The sequence below is a fragment of the Brienomyrus brachyistius genome, chromosome 8 (genome assembly GCF_023856365.1).
Source record: "Brienomyrus brachyistius isolate T26 chromosome 8, BBRACH_0.4, whole genome shotgun sequence".
In the NCBI taxonomy this organism is placed as follows: domain Eukaryota; kingdom Metazoa; phylum Chordata; class Actinopteri; order Osteoglossiformes; family Mormyridae; genus Brienomyrus; species Brienomyrus brachyistius.
In genome coordinates, this window is record NC_064540.1 from 17,771,573 (window position 1) to 17,794,332 (window position 22,760).

The 22,760-nt window shown below is 42.6% G+C and overlaps 2 protein-coding genes and 1 long non-coding RNA gene across 6 annotated transcripts; 2 read left to right on the forward strand and 1 right to left on the reverse strand.

Moving 5' to 3' along the window:
- Positions 1 to 1,378: 1,378 nt before the first annotated feature.
- LOC125747513 (serine/arginine-rich splicing factor 3) lies at positions 1,379 to 6,694 on the reverse strand. Its single transcript, XM_049022844.1, has 7 exons — positions 6,579 to 6,694; positions 5,501 to 5,563; positions 4,932 to 5,142; positions 4,515 to 4,649; positions 2,583 to 2,621; positions 2,331 to 2,417; positions 1,379 to 1,975 (listed from the first exon to the last, which is right to left on the reverse strand). Exons 2-7 carry the CDS (start codon positions 5,505 to 5,507, stop codon positions 1,948 to 1,950), a joined length of 507 nt encoding a protein of 168 aa, XP_048878801.1. The 5' UTR covers positions 5,508 to 5,563; positions 6,579 to 6,694; the 3' UTR covers positions 1,379 to 1,947.
- Positions 6,695 to 6,736: 42 nt separating this feature from the next.
- LOC125747992 (uncharacterized) lies at positions 6,737 to 9,152 on the forward strand. Its single transcript, XR_007399423.1, has 4 exons — positions 6,737 to 6,890; positions 7,245 to 7,295; positions 7,603 to 7,672; positions 8,766 to 9,152. It is a non-coding gene; the product is annotated as an uncharacterized LOC125747992 (long non-coding RNA).
- Positions 9,153 to 13,994: 4,842 nt separating this feature from the next.
- Positions 13,995 to 21,600, forward strand: LOC125747030 (CMRF35-like molecule 5). 4 transcript variants are annotated; one of them, XR_007399146.1, is made up of 7 exons: positions 13,995 to 14,267; positions 14,713 to 15,042; positions 16,281 to 16,410; positions 16,562 to 16,665; positions 19,724 to 19,761; positions 19,954 to 20,213; positions 20,457 to 21,600. XR_007399146.1 is itself a non-coding variant. In XM_049021707.1 (6 exons), the coding sequence occupies exons 1-6, from the start codon at positions 14,234 to 14,236 to the stop codon at positions 20,158 to 20,160; spliced, it is 843 nt and encodes a 280-aa protein (XP_048877664.1). In that variant the 5' UTR covers positions 13,995 to 14,233; the 3' UTR covers positions 20,161 to 20,360. The 4 variants fall into 4 exon arrangements, 2 of the variants coding, with proteins under 2 accessions (XP_048877664.1, XP_048877666.1); XR_007399147.1 differs by lacking the exon at positions 20,457 to 21,600 and having other exon boundaries at positions 16,281 to 16,418; positions 19,954 to 20,360; XM_049021707.1 differs by lacking the exon at positions 20,457 to 21,600 and having other exon boundaries at positions 19,954 to 20,360.
- Positions 21,601 to 22,760: the final 1,160 nt, after the last annotated feature.

Consider the following 22,760-nt stretch of genomic DNA (forward strand, 5'->3'; position numbering starts at 1 on the left):
ACCAGCACCTGGCTGTGATGAGGAAGAATAAAATAGGGGCCTGAAGAACAATGTCTCCACGAGAGAGAGAAGTATGTGTGTGTGTAGGTAACAGGCTCCAGTTCGGCCTAGATCAGCCGTTTCCCACGCTTAATGAACGTCAAAAGCCTTTGACCGCCAAGCAACACGAAGTTCGGCTTATGCATCCCTTTGTTTGCGCTAATGTGCCATTAGTGTTAATAGCAGCAGTGAAGCTAACAGCCTCAACCAAAAAGCCGTAATGTTCCTAAGAGTGGCTTCTCTGTCTTGAAATCATACAGCTTAAGTTTTAAAACACAGTATGTATTATATCACATGTTGGATAAGGAGACGTAGTTTATTGTTGATTTCATGATCGTTGAAGTTTCTGCTTTTTAACATACGTAGAAAGTGATATTATCGGTTACATAAACTCAGGTGAAACAAAAAAATGTACGTTTTCATGGCCGTCAAATGTCAAGCACCTGGCATGACACTCACGCTAGGAATGTTACGGCAAATCTCTATTATTCCATTATAAAACCGAAAATTAGTTACGTCAAAGGTGTATTTACATGGTTAAATACAAAAGCAGGCTATTCACAAGGTAAGAGCTATTAGATGTGTGTGCAGACAACTCGAACTGAAAATCACACTTCAGCCAGCTGGCTGAAGCTCTATGTCATGTTACAAATATTGTCAAAACATTTTTGAATTCTACTGAATTAATTTGATTTGACAGTAAGGTATTGATTACATGCAATGTTGATACAATAGGCCACTTACATATCACACTAAACAGACATTATGATCTTCCGGACCTTTGCTTCAAGATTTTTTTCTAACTGGACCCCTTTACATTTTAGTTGAAGACCCCTGGCCTAGATGATGCACTGTACAGCTCGTTAGGGTCTGGGTCTGTACAGCATACTTGGTCATGGCTTCACCCTCTCTTGGTTCTGTTACCCGCTTTATGGGCAGATAGCCAGGGTTCTTATATTATCTAGGTAGCCGTGTGTGTGTGTGTGTGGGGGGGGGGGGGGGGGGAGAGTTATGGGCAGAGAAGGGGTTTCATTTTATTTGGGGGCCACTGCCCACTTTATGTGTAACAAGTTGTATAAATAAATTTCATCTGTGGTGTGTGAGAACTTGTATCTTTAAAATGCATTTTGTTTTGGTATTAAACATTAAATAAACCAAAAGATTGCGGATGCAGTGTGTTACAAGTTGGGTGTCCTCGAATTCAGGTAGTAAGTGTTACTCGGCTAACAAATGTCTACAATGGCCTGGTCCAAAAACCAGCCAATCTGACAATGACGGACACAGTACCCTGGCATCTTATGGCCCAAACAGCAGAATAGCAGACACACTCACAGCAAAATCGATTTTATAACCACCTTTAATTCAAAGACATTACAAACAGTACAAACAGCAAAAAAAAAAGACAAAACCTGCATTATTATAATGTAATCAGCTCACATCCACTATTTCACGTATAGTCTTGCCCCCCCCCCCCCACCCCCCAACTACTCATTTGAACGCACAAAAGCCCCAGTAGAGACTGTCTCATACTGGAACAGACATGCAGCCCTTGCAAGTTTTCCCTTAAAAAAAAAAAAAAAAAAAAAAAACTACATTGCAGGACACAGGATGTTAGCTCACCAAATGGCTCGTATCATCTGGTACCTCCACACGAACTTAAAAAATGTTTCGGGGTTGTTTACTTGGCTGTGCAGGTGGCAACGGAATGCTACTGGGGTACAACAGGTACTCAAAGCCTCTCTTGCATACAGCCACGTATACATGTAAGAATCTAGATACCTCACATGTTGTAAAACAAGCGAAAAAATAGGGGAAAAAAAATCAAAAATAAGAACAGAACCTGTAGAGTTCACAGTCCATTACACAAAACTCATGACCACCGTTTGCTTTCAGACCAGGAGAGACCTTCTACCTCCTGTCATTAGACCTGGAACGGCTGTAAGGAAGAGAGGTCCGGTTAAACCAGTCAGCTGGCTGTAGGATCCTGATAAGCTGTCATCTACAAAGCGATTCCAAAGTGACATGAACTACAAGACAACATTCCTTGGTGAATGTTAGAGGCAGCTCTAAGAATGAAACATGCATTACTGGAGTACAGGTCAGTACACCAAAGGAAACTTACTTCCATGATGAAGAAATCCATTCGACTGGCCACTGCAGTGCATTATCATCATTAAAGCTAGTTAGCCAGCCAAAGAACTTTACGATCTCCAACATCTCGTGGGCTTAAGTGCTTTTAAAACACCATGGTGAGCAAAGCAGACTAGTGTGAACGATGCATTGGCCATTACCTTCTTGATCTAGAGAAGGAGCGAGATGCCTTATGGTTCCTGTCCCGAGAGAAAGACCGATCCCTCCTCCTATCTCGCGAAAGAGATCTGCGCAAGAACATAAACACAAGTCACAGAAATCAAGTACGACAGCTAGGGGGAACAAAAATTAAAGCAATCCATCCGCAAGCACCAATGTAAAAATATTCTATGTTATCATCTTAGGAATGTCAGCTGCGTGTCGAAGAGCCAGAAATCGAGAGTGGGACCCACCTGCTTCGGCTGCGACTGAAGCTCCGCCTACGAGGAGATCTGGCAGGAGGGAGGTGAAGGAGGAGGAGTTAGGCACAGATAAGGGGCAGCAGAGTTAGGGGCATCACGGTGGCCCAGCCCTCCCCCACAACTGCTGCTACACCTGTGCTCGCCTAGGTCCAACCCTCACACTGATGCCATCACCGTTAATGTTCAGCATGAACACACTGGCACCACGCAGCCCAGCTGCCCACTGCATCCCTGCTACAGGGGAGCACTGAGGGGGACCGACAAGGGACACTGATGATTTGGGTTTACCTCTGGTGACCGATTCATTTGCCTAGATGATCTGATACATGTTTCATCTATTGGACAGTGAGGACAACAGTGTCCACATAAAACTGATACCCTTATCTGAAAGCGAGAGCTGGATGCCGGACAAAGCTTTAAAAATGGCATACAGGCTACTATAGACAACTACAGAGATGCAAATATTAGCCGAACGCTGAGGCCGGACACTGGAGCCCGGAAACTGGTACAAAACCACAAAAGTCATCCAGGTCGAGGGAGATCAATCGTCAAGAACCAGATTCCTCAAGGGAAGAATGGAAACACCTAACATCACCACTGAATGACCCCCCCTTAACAATCTAAGGGCACAACCTGTTCACAAAACCCATTACAAGAGAGCAAACAAACCTGATCCTCTATGTTTACGACTCCAAAAACCTAAAATAAATTAAAAATAAAAACCCTCAACAGCATTAACTCTTCTGAAGCAGATCTCTCCAACTTAAAACTAAACCAGAAGAATACCATATGAAGCAGGAAAAAACTTACTAGATTTTTGGGTTTCAACAAGCTAGAAATGGCGAAGGGGAGCCAGACTGGCAGCCGGGAAGGTAGAATTTGCTGAAAAGGATTTGCCAGATGTTGCGAGCTGATTGGCGGATGGGGCCTGGCTGTGGATTTTTCCTGCTTTTATTGGTTAGCCGAAGGCTGTTGCTCGTAGGTTGTTGTGTAGGAATAGTAAAGCGCCGATTGGTCAGGAATGTGAGGTAGGCCGCTGCCGATTGGGTTAAGGTTGGCGAGGAGGCCGAGAACAGCATGCTCAGGAACCAATGGGCGGTGCGACCTGACGACTGGCCATGCCTGGGTCATGTGACACGACACCAGCCAAGCTGATTGGGGCACGCTGGTCAGTGGTCACATGATGCTGAAAGGACTAGTTGACTGACTCAGAGGGTGGTGAGAAGAGGCATGGTGGTGACTCTGCAACGGGGTTCATTTTTATTAATATAAATGGTAAATTAAAATAGCAAACCTTCAAAATATTAAAACAGCTGATAAAAATCAGTTTAGCAGTACCGAGTTCCCCATTTTATACAGACTGCTTTATAGTAATGGGACTGGGCTCTTGAATAGGACGAAATATAATCCTACATTAAGACTACATAACACATACCTGTCTGTATGACTACAGCTAGATGTTAGATCTGAGTAGATATTTACAGGTTCAGGACACCCGCTCCCAGTCAAGTTCATATTTTTTATATATATATTTAAAAAAAAAATCAGTTGAGCACACACCGTCTTATACCCTCTGTAAACTCAGCTGTAATCTCTGAGGCAACTGAGCTGTTCTCAGATCAGCCCAGTCTGATTTCACTAAATCTCCTCAGCTACATATATGGAAACTTATCATTGCTGCCTTGACCTAACAGAATGACAATGAAGGTGAAACAGTAACTGAGAATCCCACCTGCTTCTGTCAACAAAGACGACTCAAACAAAATAAAAATGTATATTCAGAAAAGAAGAAAGAGCTGCAAACAGAGGAAATAAAGGACTGGAGCTTTAAAAACAGCATTAAACCAGCACATAACCTGCCAGTGACCCCTACAGGGAGCTGTTAGGGTGGCACGAAGGTAAGCACAATAAAGGTAGCATTACCTGCGGCGGGGCGGTGGGCTACGGCGACGGTAATCGTCACGTGGGCGCCGGCTCCAGGACGGGGGCGGGCCCCGGTTCCGGCTTCGCTTCTCTCCATTGGACATCTCAACCCGGACACGGCACCCACATAGCGTCCTGCATGAGACGGCCAATATCGCTTAATGCTTGTCCACATTAATTATTCACCAGCTCCAAGCTGCCAATAATCTCCTAGCTATGCTTGAAGTTATTCAGCCGCGGTTCCTTGGTGTCAACAGCAAGCAATAACATTTACTGACTCACATTTCACTTGAAAATCCACATACAAAGACCTTCAGTAACACCGAGGTTTATTCAGGTATGCACACAAAGCGGACACCCTGACATTAAGATTTCCCCATGCAGGGATATCGGGTCACAGATGTTCAAGTCACTCACCTTCCATCCAGCTCCCTCACCGCATCAGTCGCGTCACGAGGGTCCTCAAACTCCACAAACGCAAAGCCAGGGGGATTCCTGGCCACCCAGACGCTGCGCAGTGGCCCGTAATACCCAAAGGCCCGCTCCAGTTCCGTCTTGTTCCCGTTGTTCCCCAAGTTGCCCACGTAGACCTTGCAGTCAAGAGGGCAGTCTCTGTGCATGGTGGGATCTGGAGTACAACAGGTACTAGGTTCAGTTAAGATACCCAGATACAGAACCTAAGATTTGATGTATATTCATAATCGATTCTAAAGACATGTAGTGATTATTCCGCTGAGGGGCTGTAAAGTGCCTAGTAGCAGAACAGGATTATAGTACAATACGGATCAAGTTAGTAAATGTTTTCAAAGAATCTGAGCCAATCTCCCACAACCACAAACTGGAAAGGCTACCTCAAGCAATTCCAGGTCAATACTGTGGAAATGTCATGTTAAAATGTGTATTTGGGGGGGGGGGTCACCTGTAGGTGTATCAAGTGCATAACAAAAATAATTTAACATGCAAGAAATGAAAAAAGTTGTAATTACCTCCCATGTCAACTTGTGTCAAGTCTCTAAACAAAAACTGAAACTCCACGAAGGTTCGAGAAACTGGGGAGAGAATGGTCAGTTTAGATCTCCATGAAGTCCCCGTGTCCACACATTATACATTCAACACAGGCACCATTGCTCAAATCAAACCAGCCGGGGTAAATTCGGACTGTCCAACAAAAGGCGCGTTGGTAAACCGTCGTGAATGACATAGATGGCAACAAAGGGCCAAGCTCGGAACGATTCAAGTAAGTGCAGAATGAGGAACTGCGCAGGCGTGACAGTAAGCATGCATCTAACCATGCCTATATTAATACTTACGGTGTTATCGGTCGCGAAAGGCGTAAATATAGGTTATCGAACCTCTTTTCTGACCCTAGGAGGCACTAAAACGTTTAGATCGCCACCCCTCCCCCACAGCGTGCTGTAGTGGCACTTGGACACTACGCGGGACCCAAAACCTTATCACCCCAGAGGATTAACCTTCTCTCTCACTTCAGATAGTGTCGAACAATAGCATCGTGCAGACTGAATAACTGCAAACAGGATACACATTCAGCTATACTTCCCATCATCGCATCTGGTCCAGAAATCAGTCACATAACAATATGGAAAGCAAATAAGGATCACGCCAATCGGTAATACACGTTTTGCATTAAAACAAAAATAGCTAATTATAGGGTTGCGTTAACACATACTCCACGCAAAAACGCCAAAACGCAAGCAATCGGCGACCAAGATGGCGAAAGCTGCATCACCTAAATGTCCGCCGAACATGCAGCACGGCGAGTAAAATTGCAAACATCTTAGAAATGTTTTTCCCCTCAGACTCCTCTGGGTTTTCAAAAGTCGACTTCAACACATATGTTCTACTAACGAATACATTAAATGGGTTGACATACAGCTTACAGGAGAAACAAAATCAGTGTAGAAATAAATATGGCTGTCGTTCGCCGAGTTAGAATTAGCTAGCTACTTAATATCCCTACTGTTAGAAAATACAAATTATTAAACGAACCAAATGGCACACCGAACTAGACATACATTACTGTACAATATTAATTAGACAAATTACCGTGAAGTACTTTGAAGCAGTGACGCAGTACTAAACCACCCGCCGCTGTGCTACTTCTTAATAAAAAGCACGAAATGGCGTGAGGCCGGAAGGCCGCGTGCCTTGATGCTCGTCTACATCCGATTTATCGCGCGCGAGGACCGCCCACTGAAGTCAGCAATATGGTGGTCCCCTTAGTTAAAATTCTTTTATGCCTTGCATCGTAACTTTATGCGGAAATTGAAATGTTTACTTTAGTCTAAGCAAATCTTAATTCTTAAAAGAAGCCACGAATATGCATTGAATATGAATCAATCGACTGGTTCAAAATTGGTATATGGGTTAGACTGCATAACATACCTGTTTAACGTGTGTGCTAAACGTCTAACGAGATAAGCTGGAGTAGAAGACAGACTGGTTTCTGGTGGAAAAATCTTATTTTTGGCACATGATAAATTTATATTATAAATTAATATTTATACTGTTATTTATATTGTTCATATTTAATCAACTAAAACTTATGGGATAGTAAATATCAAATTATAGCTGTACTGCAGTATTATAACGTTCCACTTATTTGAGGTTTTGACTCATGGCGTTAATTCTTGATCACTGAGTAGAGACATAAATGGTTTGGTGGAAACACATCTGGTGCATGTGGCAAATCCCTTTTCCCTTTCTGTACAGATGAGTTATGGTCATCATCCACACGCTCAATGGAGGAAAGGAAAATATAAGGTACCAGGGTATTACGATAAAGTCTTCAAAAAGCCTTTTTGAATGCAAAAAGACCTGGGATTGTTCAGGTTTAGCCCTTAGATCAACATTAAAGACGTTTGCCATTTTCAGCCTAAACCTTTAATAGGTAACCCATTCTTGTTGCGACTGAACGGGAATATAGACTAACCACAATACTGGTGTTAAACTATGTGGTGATGTCATCAAAGATACAGATTGGGATGTAACACCTTGTTGGGAAAGGAGCCTGCAGGTACAAATACCGTACGCCACAGTTCAATGATTCATTTGTTAATCGTTTCATCAGATCTGCCACCATATGACTTGGACACTGGTGAAAAGAGGAGCTGAGCTTGTCAACTGATCACCACCTAGTGGTGAGTTGTATCAATAGCAGAGGAAAACGGACGCACCTGGTGAACCCAAGCATATAATAAGAGTACACTGGTAGCGTCTGGCAGTGGCCCTTGTCTGTATATATAATAATATACATTATTATCACATCACATTATCTGCACCTTCATAAAATATTCATTTTGCGATCATAGAACATTCAGCGCACCTTCATAATGCATTTCTAAGGCAATCATAGAAAATTCAGTAGTATATACTTTATCATCTTAACATACCTTATCAGCTTTAATATACATAAACAACAAACAGTATATGATAGTAATAAACATGGTAAAGTGTTTGTTAGTGATGTATATTTATTCTGTTAAGGTATGTTAGGATGGTTAGGTATACTTACATGCTGCTTATGAATGCACTACAAATGCATTATGAAGATGCACTGAATGGTCTATAAATGCATAATGAATGCATTATGATGGTGCACTGAATGGTCTATGAATGCATTATGAAGGTGCACCGAATGGTCTATGAATGCATAATGAAAGCATTATGAAGGTGCACTGAATTGTCTATGAATGCATAATGAATGCATTATAAAGGTGCACTGAATGGTCTATGAATGCATAACGAATGCAGGTGCAGTTAATGTAAAGTGTCCCCTAATGTACTTGTAGCATGTAGTGAATGACAGAGCTTTTCTTAACAGCTCCCAGTGGCTTGTCACACCCAAAGCTAGAACATCATACTATCCTGAGGTCACACGCCACACTTCATCACTTTCCCTAGATCCTTTTTACGTTACTTTATTCATCACAATTAAATATTTTTATTCTGATCCTGGATCATAACAAAAAAGTATTGCTCTTGTTTAGCTATAAACAAAAATGTCAAATAAACAGATGATTCAGTGCAATACAATGGGCAGTTAATGGTATCAGACAATGACTCATTCATTGCTCAGAGTAAAATGATGTTGATAAGGTGACCGTCAGTGGAATAGAGATGAGAAAGCAGCGTTAAGTGGCTGGCAATGTGTCGTTGCCAGAGATCTACAGAAGTGACAGCATTCCAGCGTCAGCTGAGAAAAGTTACTCTTTGTCTTCGCTGGTCTGACAGTCCAATCAGGAGGCTGCATTCCTGCCCAAGGGAGACAGCTGTCGGAGGCGTCGTCAAGGCGACAGCATCAGTTCCTGCTCCGTCTGACTTCTCTCAGCATCTTCCATGCCTCCAGGGTAACACATCTGATCAGGGTCTGATCAAGCCTAATTGGGTTCGCCAGAGGGGCTCTATGAGAAAGACATCTTAAGTGGGGAACAGTCACATTTAAAGACACGAACATTTCCTAAGTATTAATGAGGGCCCAGTGACAGTAAGTTTCCCTGATGAGCATATCTCAGCTTTCAGCCAGCCTTAGTCTCCTCCAACAATCTAGAAGTTCTTTTTGGTTCTGTTTTCTCATTCTTAAAATCATAGGAGTGAAAATCTATCAGAATCAAAACTTAGTGATGATGGCAATTAGTCTCAAACAGGCAGGGGCAGCGGGTGGGGGGGGGGTGGGGGCATGGATACCCTGGCAGTTTCAGATGACCCCTTGCGCACATAAAATTATACGGCTGTGGGAAAAAATTAAGACCACTAAATAGTTTTTAGATATATCTGCATTTTTAAATCCTGGTTTACTCCTGGTTCTGCTGGCAGAAGGCTACACAGCAGGTTGCTTCCAGGCTCAATATTTTTAAGACAGCAGTACACAATAACAAGGTGAAACAGGAGACACTGGGAATGAACAAAAACCAGCCAGGGAGAGGGCAGAAGTGACTTACTTATGGCAGGGATGACTGTTCCTCATGAATCGTAGGATGACATCAAGTGACCTTCAAAAGGAATGGGAAACATTAAGTGCAGGTGTGAAGTGCACTGCTAGGACAGTTCATATCAGGCTCCTAGAAGCAGGACTGAAGTTCAAAAAAGCAAAAAAGAGGCCCTTCATTAATGAGAAACAGAGAAAAACCAGGCTGCACACATATATATATATATATATATATGTGTGTGTGTGTGTGTATGTGTGTGTGTATCAATAGGCCCAGAAGTTCTAGATACTGAAATATTCACTGTAAAAAGTTATATCACAGCCCCCACCCACTTAAATGAGCCATCTAATCTAAAGATCCACACACACACCCATCAGGGTACGATTGCAGCATGTTCTACATGGATTATATGAATACAATTGCAGGATATTGGTTTTTGGTCAGTTTGATTGATTGCCCATTGAAAACCTCTGCAAAGAGCTGAAATCTGCCACTGCAAAAAGGAGCTTAATTGAATGCATAGCAATGGAAGAGAGGCAGAAACTACCAGAATATGGATGCAAGAAGCTTACAGATGGCTACAAGAAACATTTAGAAGATGTCATTGTTGCCAAAGGTTCTGCAGCCAAATATTAGTGAAGGGTGCCAATAATTGTGTCCAACGTACATTTTATGTCTATATTTTTTATTTCCCTATATGACGACTTTTGGTAGTTGCTCAATAACTTTGGACATTTTATTGAACATTGTGATTATACAAAATCGGTCCATTTGCTTGCAATTGAGGGGTCCCAATCATTCTGACAAAGACTGTATGGGTATTTCGGGAACACAAAAATATATTTTTAGCTACTTAAGATGACGGATTTCCGTGCGCATAATTCTGCACTCGTGTGAGACTCGGCACAATTGTGGCTGCGTCGTATAAAAAGCGCAGAGGCAGTAAGACCTCAATCTTCTGCCGGTGAGCAGCTTACCTGCCGAGCGTCGCCGGCCACGAATGTAAGTAAGCAAAATACTTACAGAGCATTGCGTTTTACAATAACCTTCTTAAACACCCCGTACCGATTTCATTTGTTCTGCATTTAAGGTAAAAGGCATTGCCTGCAATTTTAACGTACTTTAATCATTCAGCCAAAACTATACCTTTGCATGTACTGTATATGTTTTATTAACCTATATATGATATTGTAGGTGACTTATATTTTTACAGTCTAAATAGTTTTTTATAAAAAATGTTCTTTTTGTATTCTTCTAAAAAGTACTGTCTGTTTCATGAAGACATCAAGTAATAAGCTTAAATAGACCTAATTAATTAAACAACTCAAACAATTGCTAGGAAATCATTTCACTTATTGTTTAATTTCTACATTGACAATAAGTTCGATAATAGTGGACCATGTGATGTATGATTCTTTTATCACTAATCAACGTTTTATCTTTTATCTTAAAGGTTTTTTTTTCCAAAGAAGAGTAAAACCAGTTTCTTTAAAGTTAGCCCAACTGTTTATGCTTAAAGAAAAATCCAGTGATTAATTAGTAGCGAAAGTATTGGCGATAGCTAATGGAGCCTGTTGTAGAATTTGTGTAACTTCTAGTTCTTTCTTAGGTTAATGTTTGTTCTGTCGACTAAAAGAGTTTTATTAAAATTAAGAGAATTGTTTTTTGAAGTTGCCGTTTTATATAATGGAAATGGACAAATATCCGGTTATGTAAAAATAAGTAACACTGATTATTATTTTTTCCTTTCGGATTTTTTTCATTGAACTGGTCACAAGTAGCTTATTCTTGAGATACTCCATTTTTAATGGGAATCTCATTGTTAATTTCAAAGAATACTGCCGATTAAAATAAGCAAATGGTAATTACCATGATTTTATCATTAAAAAAAACTGTATCAGGTTTCTGAGCAATATCCATCCATCCATCCATCCATTATCCTCCGCTTATCCGGGGTCGGGTCGCGGGGGAGCAATAAAAGATGTAATTTATATAATACTAAAATGACAAATAATAGTGAAAATCTGGACTCGTCTCACGAAAATGCCTATTATTTGAACAATACAGAACTACTGACCAGCAAAGAAGTAATTCTTCACTAGAATCACACAAACCATATATTTCAACTGCAATTTTTTGCGGATTAGTGAGTTTCAAGAAAAGCAACGTTCATGCGCTTGTGCGTGTCACAGTATCTTTTTTGTTTTTTTTGTGCTTTCGGTCCTGTTGCAGACAATGTTTGGCTCCCACAAGTCTCTGCAGTCCGTGGCTGCCGGGCTCATATTCATGCTTGCAATCGTCATTTGCCAGGATAACGAGAGGTAGGTTATCTCTGTGTGCTCCAGCGACGTGCCGCTGGTACCCAAAAATGTGTAGCAGCTCATAAGAATTTCATTATTTTTCCATTAAGAAACCTGCGTCATACATGAGAATAGAGTGGTACTGTGGTACAAACAGCAATTAAATTCTAAATTAATAACGTTTTGGGCATTTTTTTTCTACTTGCAGACGGCTTTATTTTGCCAGATAGCGAAGTATCTTTGAAAATGTGTTTACGTTTTTAACTTATGAAATCGAGCAGGCATATTGCACTGTACAGATAACACAACACAAAATCACCTGCTTAGGGCTCGTAGTAATATAACTAAACAAATAAAACCATAATAGAAATAACCTTTAAAAAGACTGAGACTTGGAAAAGTCCTAGGGTGACCTTAGGATGCCAGTGCACAACTCAGTTGATGTACAATGGAAGCCTCGTCCCTCACTGCCTCCTACAGGCGGGCAGTGACGGAGCACCAGCTGATGCATGACCGCGGCAGGGCCATTCAGAGCCTACGGAGGTTGATCTGGCTAACTAGCACCATGGAGGGACTCCACACAGCGCACAGTCGCATCCCGCCAGACGCTGTTCCCCCAGACTGTCAGAAAGAGTACCCAGAGCAGCCACTGGCCCAGCTGGGAAGGGCAAGCAGTGTCCCAAAGACACTATGGGACGTCTTCCCTGGGCCTCCTCTCACTGGCCTTCCGCGCTGACGACAAGCAGCCTCCAGCCGCATCTCAGCAAGGTCTCCTTCTGAAGAGCAGAAACTTATCCTGGTAAACGCTGACCTCACCTCCTTTTCTGTGTTTCTGTGTCACCAACTAGTGTGTATCCTGGCTACTTCTCACAGCTGGCAAAAGCACCCATTCAGGGAAGTCTGAGTGCAAACAAGAAAAACCTTTCATATGTTTTCTCCTTATGTTCAAGTGACATTATTATTGTTATTATTATTATCATCATCATCATTGCTGTTGTTAATGTACTAAGCATCATTCTTGTACTTTAGTTACTTTATATAAGTTAAAGTGTTCAAATGTATGTAAACATTTTCTCTTTAATGTGACTCAGTCTTGTGGTAAATAAACATAAACAGTAATATTTACAAATTTCAGCGACTTTCTTTATATTGTATGCTGACTTTTTGTACTTTGTGAGCTATTCCATGAATACAACATTTCCATGACCTCCAGGACTGTAAACCTTGAAATAGTAAACATTGAGTTTGACAACAACTGCTATTTAAAAGTACATGTTTTGAAAATCTTTTGTCCATATTTCCCATGACACTTGAATAGTCTATCATATGAGTGTTAGTGTGCAGTCTCACACTTTGAGAGGACTATGCAGTCTCTTCTTACCAGCTGCATATAATCTTGGTATCACAGCTGTTCAGCACTGGACTGGAAAGCAGTGTTAATTTTGACAGCATATTTTAGCTAATATTTTAGCCTTTTTTTAAAGTTCCATCTAGTATTAGTCGCTGAAAATGACAGGATATTTAGTCATCTAAATCTGTGAAAAAGGTTTAGTCATAGTGTAATATTTAATTTTCACATTTCTTTGAAAATTTCACTTCATTGTCAGTGTACACACACAAACTGCTCTATCTCTATCCTCTCCACAGATTCCTGAAGGAAACATCTGTAAAGTTGTTATGGCATGGCAGTAGGGTTAGAACATGCGATCTTTACGGATTCAGATTTAACTGTTGTTGTAGTTATGAAACATTGCTAATATGAAACATTGCACTAATTATAAAATGGCTTTATATTGTAGTGCAGAGCATGTCCCGACCGCTGAATGAAATAAATATGTTTGAAAAGTTTACTCTGTGTGTTCCTGGCGGAGTAGGGCTAGCCCGCGCCTCTCGGCCTATCGAGAGTGAGCTATTTCCATATTCTCCATGTGTGCCAATCCCCCTTAATCTAACAATTATTGTTAATTCTCCCTTTCATGTAAAACTGTTACTTTTGTACAAATTTCCCATCTTGTGTTTTTTGGCTGCAACTCTGTGTCCGAATCCTCCCCACCACTATGTGTTAATGTGTGGTTGAAATATGTGACCCCTCCGTCCCCCAGTATAGCCTCTGGTTTGCAGGATGTGTGCTGAAATTCCATCTTGTCTTAATGGTCGTGCTGTGTCCTTCTCAGGATATGTAATAAAGAGCTCTTGCTAAACCCAAGTCTGTCATTATATGTTTCTGAGTGGTTCTGCAATGTTCTGCAAGTCATGAATGTTCACTAAGAAAATTTGCTCAAGCATTGAACTCCAGTACCTGCTGCATTCAGGGGGTCGATCTCTTTGACTGTCAGTTTTATTATTTGTGAGTGGAAATGAGAAGTAAAAATGACACAAAAAGGAGGAAGAGGCCAAAGCTAAACCACATCCTGACACAGATGACAAGATGTGGTGAGATCCACGAGAAACAGAACTCATCCATTTTAAAACAATGAAGCTGCTTCTGATCCTTGTTCTTCTGAAAGGTAAAACATACTTTTAATATGCTTTTCTCAGCCTGAACCAATTTCTTCATCACTATACAGTTTTTATTAAGTGAACAATTAAAAAAAGTCCTATGAATCAAGTCATGTATGTTTCAACATTGTGTTGCTTCTCTCCACTGTTTGGCTTTTATGTATCGAGTGATAGATGCTTATTTCCAGTCACCATGTTAGGCATTTCAAACATTCTAGGGCAACAATTTTCAGCCTGACTGAGGAAATGGTCCTCCATAAGAAACCATAGATATCAATTTGTTAGTTACTTATATGGTTTTTTGTCACTCTGCTCTTCTTTAATATCTTAATGAAGCTGATTCCCTTGTATAATTTTAGTAGGTATTCAGTGTTCAGTCCGCCGTAAATCACTGTAAGTGTGGTAAAGTGGGGAGTATCTAGTGTTTGGTCTCTGACCATTTTGTCTCTCCAGGTGTCCACTGTCAAGCTATATGGGGTCCGAAGGCAATTACAGTCATGGAGCATGAAGATCTGATAGTGGAGTGCAGATATCAGAAAGGATATGAAAACTATGAAAAATACTGGTGTGAAGGAAGCAGACACTTGTCTTGTTCTGTTTTGGCAAGAACAACTTCTTCATACATATCCAGAAGTGGCCTGTTTCTGAGTGAGAATAAGACTAAGAGAGTAATAAATATAATTATGAAGGACATCCAGGAGAGAGAAGAAGGAACATACAGGTGTGGAATATCAACTACTGGGATAGATGAATATTCTCTTGTTGTTGTTAAAGTTAAGAAAGGTAAGGGACAGATCATTTATATTTGTGATCATTGTTAAGTGTGACGTTTTACCTAAAAATTTGTACAGTGTAGCTGTGGATTACAGGTTTTTTTTCCCAATTGCTTTAGTGCATTTCTCAAATGATAACTAACGTTTGCGAAACATCTACTGTAATCCCCACACGATGATGCAGAGCAGAACATCATTTCTCACTGCTTTGCACAAACTGCAAACAAATTAATACAAACAGTCTTGTACAGTTTTCAACATTTGGCACAATTGTCATGTCTTTTAGTCTTGTTGGTCAAAAAAGGATTATGTAGTTTGCCATTGTAACAATTTTACACCAAAAACTATAAATGTAAGTAATCACTGAGTATGCCACCACATACAAACAGTTCACCAAGCTTTCAAAGTTATTTAAAAATATATTACAAAAATTGCAGTGATGCAGAATTTTTTTTTTGGTTCCGACAGTATATGATTTTGCTACCATTTTGTTTTTTGTGTTATACAGCGTGATTTTTTTTGTTTTTCAATTGCATTGAGATCTGAAGACAGTTCATGCACATGTGAGTGCTTTCTCTTGCCAGTGAAGTTTACATACTGTAATGTAGAGCTTTGTTATTTTGAAACTGCTGTCTTTGACATCAATAAGAATCAGTTTGCTATAGAAAAATAATCAGTCAGTGACAATGAGAAAGAGGGAACTGACTTTCATTCAGAATTTTGGAGTTCAGCAGTAATACTTATACTGGCATTTTGACAATATAGCTAAACATTTTGACTCTCAAACTGTAGTAAAAATGATGCAAACTGTACTTCTCATTTTTGTGGCACTGACCAATTCATCATTAAAATTATTTGCTTTTGATAGACGTGGATTGTTTTGGGTTAGATGTGGCCTTTTGCAGCTAAACCATAGTGTTGCGCTATATGCATGAACTGTTTCGAGAGATGCACTTATAGTCCTGAAAATGTCAAAGTATGTTTCCTGAAATGTCCCACAGCAATCGAGAAAAACGAAGTAATGACAATGACAAGTATAATAGCTTGGTGGGTCTGAAATAACTGGAAAGTGTTGAAGTATATTATAATGTGAACTTTTTTTATTTAGTGCTTATTTGTTTGTACAGTAAAAGAATGCTGTAATTTCTTGAAGTCTAAAAACATACCTTTTAGCTACACATTGTGCCTAAATTGCCCATAGTGTGTCATTGTAAGTGTGTATATCTCATTATTTTTTATTTTTTGTAGCTCTGCCCATAACTCCAACAAAAGCAAAAGAAACAGTATCTTCAACAGCGATGCCGAGAACCACAGTCAGTATGACGTCCCTTGAGGAGTCTGAAGTGACGAAAGCACCAGTCACAGAGGCACCAGACAAGTACTATTGTACTTCCCACAATACTTAACCTGCTTAAATAAAAGTGTCTCCTCTTGCTTCTGCTTACATTGTAGATTAAGCGCATATAGCAGTACTGTACTGATGTGACCATGGGAGAGTGGATCAAAATGAGATCACTGTGTTTCTGCAGCAGAAGAGGGTGGTCTCCTACCCACACTGCTGCTGTCATCTCTGTGGGACTTCTGCTGCTGCTCATCTGCCTGCTCATAGTTACTTACATCTGGAGGCTCAAACGTGAGTGTGGGGGGGGGTCTGGCTCCTGGTTTGCCCATGTTAATAAGCCGTATTCCCACCTGCATCATCACTTGTTGAAAACTGTGCTCAAGGAATCAATTTAAATGTTAATGTCATGGTACATTGTTTTCAAACATTAAACAAATCACTTAAGAAAAAGTAGTTTTTAAAATAATTTGACTGTTGCTAAAATTGATGATGATTCGTAAATTAAAATTGCAAGAGGAAGATGACATCAAATGATAAAATGTCCTGGATTTCAAAATGCTTGTTCCGTCATTACAGCACAGTCGACGTAGTCTGCGGCTTTGTACATTTGTGTTCCACTTTTCAAGTGATCTAGCCCATAGTCCTTAATTCTGGTTTTCTACCCAGTCTCACTCTCGTCCCCCTCACTCCCGTCATCCAATGCCAAGCTTGGTACTGGTCTTCCACACTCCATTCATCCACCGCCAAGCTTGGTACTGGCCCTCTACACTCCTAACATCCACCATCAGGCTTGGAACCGGTTCACCATATTCCCATCATCCATCACCAGGCTTGTTACTGGTTCCCCACACTCCCATCATCCAACGTCAGGCTTGGTACTGGTCCTCCACACTCCCGTCATCCACCGGCAGGCTTGGTACCGGTTCCCTACACTCCCGTCATCCAACACCAGGCTTGGTACCAGTCCTCCACACTCCCGTCATCCAACGCCAGGCTTGGTACCGGTTCCCCACATTCCCGTCATCCAACATCAGGCTTGGTACCTGTCTTCCACACTCCCGTCATCCAACGCCAGGCTTGGTACCGGTTCCCTACACTCCCGTCATCCAACACCAGGCTTGTTACTGGTTCCCCACATTCCCGTCATCCAACACCAGGCTTGGTACCTGTCTTCCACACTCCCGTCATCCAACGCCAGGCTTGGTACCGGTTCCCTACACTCCCGTCATCCAACACCAGGCTTGTTACTGGTTCCCCACATTCCCGTCATCCAACACCAGGCTTGGTACCTGTCTTCCACACTCCCGTCATCCAACGCCAGGCTTGGTACCTGTCTTCCACACTCCCGTCATCCAACGCCAGGCTTGGTACCGGTTCCCTACACTCCCGTCATCCAACACCAGGCTTGGTACCAGTCCTCCACACTCCCGTCATCCAACGCCAGGCTTGGTACCGGTTCCCCACATTCCCGTCATCCAACATCAGGCTTGGTACCTGTCTTCCACACTCCCGTCATCCAACGCCAGGCTTGGTACCGGTTCCCCACATTCCCGTCATCCAACACCAGGCTTGGTACCTGTCCTCCACACTCCTGTCATCCAACGCCAGGCTTGGTACCTGTCTTCCACACTCCCGTCATCCAACGCCAGGCTTGGTACCTGTCTTCCACACTCCCGTCATCCAACGCCAGGCTTGGTACCTGTCTTCCACACTCCCGTCATCCAACGCCAGGCTTGGTACCTGTCTTCCACACTCCCGTCATCCAACGCCAGGCTTGGTACCGGTTCCCCACACTCCCGTCATCCAACACCAGGCTTGGTACCAGTCCTCCACACTCCCGTCATCCAACACCAGGCTTGGTACCGGTTCCCCACATTCCCGTCATCCAACGTCAGGCTTGGTACCTGTCCTCCACACTCCCGTCATCCAACGCCAGGCTTGGTACCTGTCTTCCACACTCCCGTCATCCAACGCCAGGCTTGGTACCTGTCTTCCACACTCCCGTCATCCAACACCAGGCTTGCTACCTGTCTTCCACACTCCCGTCATCCAACGCCAGGCTTGGTACCTGTCTTCCACACTCCCGTCATCCAACGCCAGGCTTGGTACCGGTTCCCTACACTCCCGTCATCCAACACCAGGCTTGGTACCAGTCCTCCACACTCCCGTCATCCAACGCCAGGCTTGGTACCGGTTCCCCACATTCCCGTCATCCAACACCAGGCTTGGTACCTGTCTTCCACACTCCCGTCATCCAACGCCAGGCTTGGTACCTGTCTTCCACACTCCCGTCATCCAACGCCAGGCTTGGTACCGGTTCCCTACACTCCCGTCAACCAACACCAGGCTTGGTACCAGTCCTCCACACTCCCGTCATCCAACGCCAGGCTTGGTACCGGTTCCCCACATTCCCGTCATCCAACATCAGGCTTGGTACCTGTCTTCCACACTCCCGTCATCCAACGCCAGGCTTGGTACCGGTTCCCCACATTCCCGTCATCCAACACCAGGCTTGGTACCTGTCCTCCACACTCCCGTCATCCAACGCCAGGCTTGGTACCTGTCTTCCACACTCCCGTCATCCAACGCCAGGCTTGGTACCTGTCTTCCACACTCCCGTCATCCAACGCCAGGCTTGGTACCTGTCTTCCACACTCCCGTCATCCAACGCCAGGCTTGGTACCTGTCTTCCACACTCCCGTCATCCAACGCCAGGCTTGGTACCGGTTCCCCACACTCCCGTCATCCAACACCAGGCTTGGTACCAGTCCTCCACACTCCCGTCATCCAACACCAGGCTTGGTACCGGTTCCCCACATTCCCGTCATCCAACGTCAGGCTTGGTACCTGTCCTCCACACTCCCGTCATTCACCGCCAGGCTTGGTACTGGTCCCCCACACTGCTGTCATCCACTTCTAGGCTTGGTGCCAGTCACCCACAGCCTTTGAAACTCTTCATAGTCACTTGCTGGTTGCCTGCTGTGCTACTTTGTCCTCCTGCGTTTTAACATGTGTGGTTGTTGACTTTGATCTTCAACGTGGCCTTTTCTGATTCTGGTTGCCAGGATACTGATGTTCTGGATTTTGTCCTCGTCATTATATCTGATATATTTAAAATGTTTGTGTGGGTAGTACATGTGAATTTGTTCAGAATAAAATCAATTAACACTATACATGCCCCCCCTCCACACCAGAAATTAAAATAGAATTTAAATTAATATGATTTGGTCCAGAACCATATACTGGATAACTATATAGCAGATGGATGGATGATTTCAATGTAAAATAAAAAAGAAAAGAAAAATAAATCAGTCTTAAATCAGCCTTTGATTTCTATTATTCTTTTCAGACAGAAGAAGGACCCAGACCCAATGTAATACTATCCAGGTACAGTAGTCACCCTGTTTTATACACCATTATCTAATGAGGCCATTTCTGTTTGTACCAGACTCATGTAATTATTTCCAAATTGCACTTATTTCCAAAGCTCCAGATGAGAAGAATGAATATCAGCTTCTCTGGCAGCAAGTGTCTGATTTAAGATAAGCCTGGATTTCAAAGTGTTCTCTTTTTTGCCAGCTATCTGAAGAACAAGTGGAGATAAACTATGCGGAAGTAAAAAGGGCCACTAAGACGAGCAGGCGTCTATATGATGAGCCCATCTATGCCAATATGAGCGCCAATGGATCCCGAGAGCAGCCACCAGCAGGGGGCGACGTTGAGTATGGAACCCAAGAGCAGCCACCAGCAGGGGGCGACGTTGAGTACGCTGCCATTCGCTGCTGAACACCAGGGTCTGTTAGCTGAGGAGGCAGTCTTCACATAAGAGACTGGAAAAGGTGCTTCAGGAAAGCTGCCATAAACAGTGACTGTTCATAACGACTTTTTTGTGAAGCTATGTTTCAGTGTCCAGATTACAGAAAAAAAGTCAAATGTATATGTCAAATGTACATATATGTCTTTAAAAACACATTTAAAGATTAGTTTCTCTGAATAATTTATATTTCAGAAAATAAATGTAAAACATTTACTGTGGTTTTGGTTCTTTCAGCACCCCTTTAATTTTCATTTTTCTTTGCCAGATTTTATAAATAATTTTACCAAACAGAACATCAAAGACACTTCTACACTCCTACAGCCATTTTTCATTCCTTCTCTGATTAAGAAGAAAAAAACAGCATGAAAATATGAAGCACAAGCTGACTTCAACCTTCAAGAGACCTCAAGACCCACCTGCTTCTGTAAGGTCTTTGCAGGCTGCACACCACTGGCCTAAATGATTCCTTGGTCCTTGAGATCTAACAGACAAGTACTTTTAGAATTTCTAAGATCTCAACTAAACCTGAACAAGCCAGAAGCCACATCAGTCGCTGCCTGTAAAACTGCTAAGACATACTTTTATAAACAGGTGTTCAGTCCGGGATGAGATACTGTAGCTCTGGGATAGTTGGTTGTTTTATGTTATGCTTTGTTCCCGTTTCTCTTTAATTCAGATCTTCTATAGTTGTGTGTATTTTATGCTTTGTAAAGCACTTTGGTGCATGCTTATCATCTTGTAATGTGCTCCATAAATAAATGTTACTTGTTTACTTACACACCCCTATGAAAGGCCAAGCAGCTCAAAACGTGTTGGCTTTTTTCACAAGACATGTTAACATGCACAATTTGTACGTGTAAATGCATTATAACATGTTAAGATGGACAAAAGGTGCATGCTAACATGTTAGTTTTGAGTGTGTTAATGTGAAAAAGCTAAGATGTTTTGACCCTTTTGACAGGGGAAGTCCTGTGTCTCTGTACGAAAGTTATACTGGACGTCCTGGAGACTGCGGCGGCCCCCGTGTGACACACATTTACTAATCGGTTAGTTTAGACTTCAGACTTATGTTTAGTTGATTAGTTTAGACAACGTGGTTATATCTATCCATCCATCCATCCATCCATTTTCCAAACCGTTTATCCTACTGGGTCGTGGGGGGTCCGGAGCCTATCCCGGAAGCAATGGGCACGAGGCAGGGAACAACCCAGGAAGGGGGGCCAGCCCATCGCAGGGCACATTCACACACCATTTATGCATACATGCACACCTACGGACAATTTAGCAAGTCCAATTAGCCTCAGCATGTTTTTGGACTGTGGGGGGAAACCGGAGTACCCGGAGGAAACCCCACAACAACATGGGGAGAACATGCAAACTCCACACACATGTGACCCAAGCAGAGACTCAAACCTGGGACAAGGAGGTGTGAGGCAACAGTGCTAACCACTGCACCACCATGCCGCCCCTGTGGTTATATCCACTCTGTGAAACAATAAAATAAAGAAGTGACCGTTTTCATTTTATTTTGGTCTGTATTCTGCAGAGGAAATTGTTTAAGTGTGAGTGGGACCACCGCAAATATAGAATTAGGCACAACTCTATCACAATCTGTGAAGTGGCTGCTCCAAAATCACTGAGTACTGAATATGTAAGCAGTAAGACAGACAGCCCTGCGATGGGCTGGCCCCCCATCCTGGGTTGTTCCCAGCCTCGTGCCCGGGTTCCCCGCGACCCAGTAGGATAAGCAGTTTGGAAAATGGATGGATGGATGGTAAGACAGACAACGTGTACAAACCACGCAGCTGTGAAATATACCCAATGTAGAGAACAGGCTGGCTTACAGAAATGTCTGAATACTCCCCCAGCGAAACGGCGCTCGTACGTCGTATCCATCTTGGTGATACAGTGGTGAGGTAGACAGGTATTGTCTATTTCATACTGCCTACATCTACGGAAGGCCAAAAGGGCACATTAAAGTTCGAGCATGTTAATGCAAAAAAAGGAGCATGTTTTGACCCTTTCGGCCTCCCATACACCCCAGTGCCAGCTCCCCTTTGGAGTGGGACCTAATATCACTCTAGCTAAGCTGCCCGGCGTGCTAGCCAGTGTCAGTTACTGTCCTGGTGGCTAGCTAGACAGACAGCCAAGTTGAATATAAAACAGTGTTTGTGTTTGGTGATATTTGTTCAACTCTGTTTAAACTTCGTATTTGATATTACCTAACACTTCATAAAAAGTTATTTATTTTATGGTTGCACCCCTTTTGTTGCTAGAACCATGAAAGGATGAGAACAGAAAAACGACACGTGTTGAGTGGGGGGGCGTGGGATGAATTTCTGATTTGTTGAGTGAAAATTTTGATGGCATTATCGGGAAGGAATGCCAGGCTGCAAACCCCGAACACGTTAATATCTTGAAGTGATTACATTTTGAGACCAATAACACTAAAACTGAAGCAGCGCCACATAGTAGCAAAGTGCAAAGTGAAGGACGGTCTCAGACACTTCATTCTGCCAGCGTGTTACCTGAAAAAGTATTTGCCGGATCTTTTCCAAACCATGCAAAG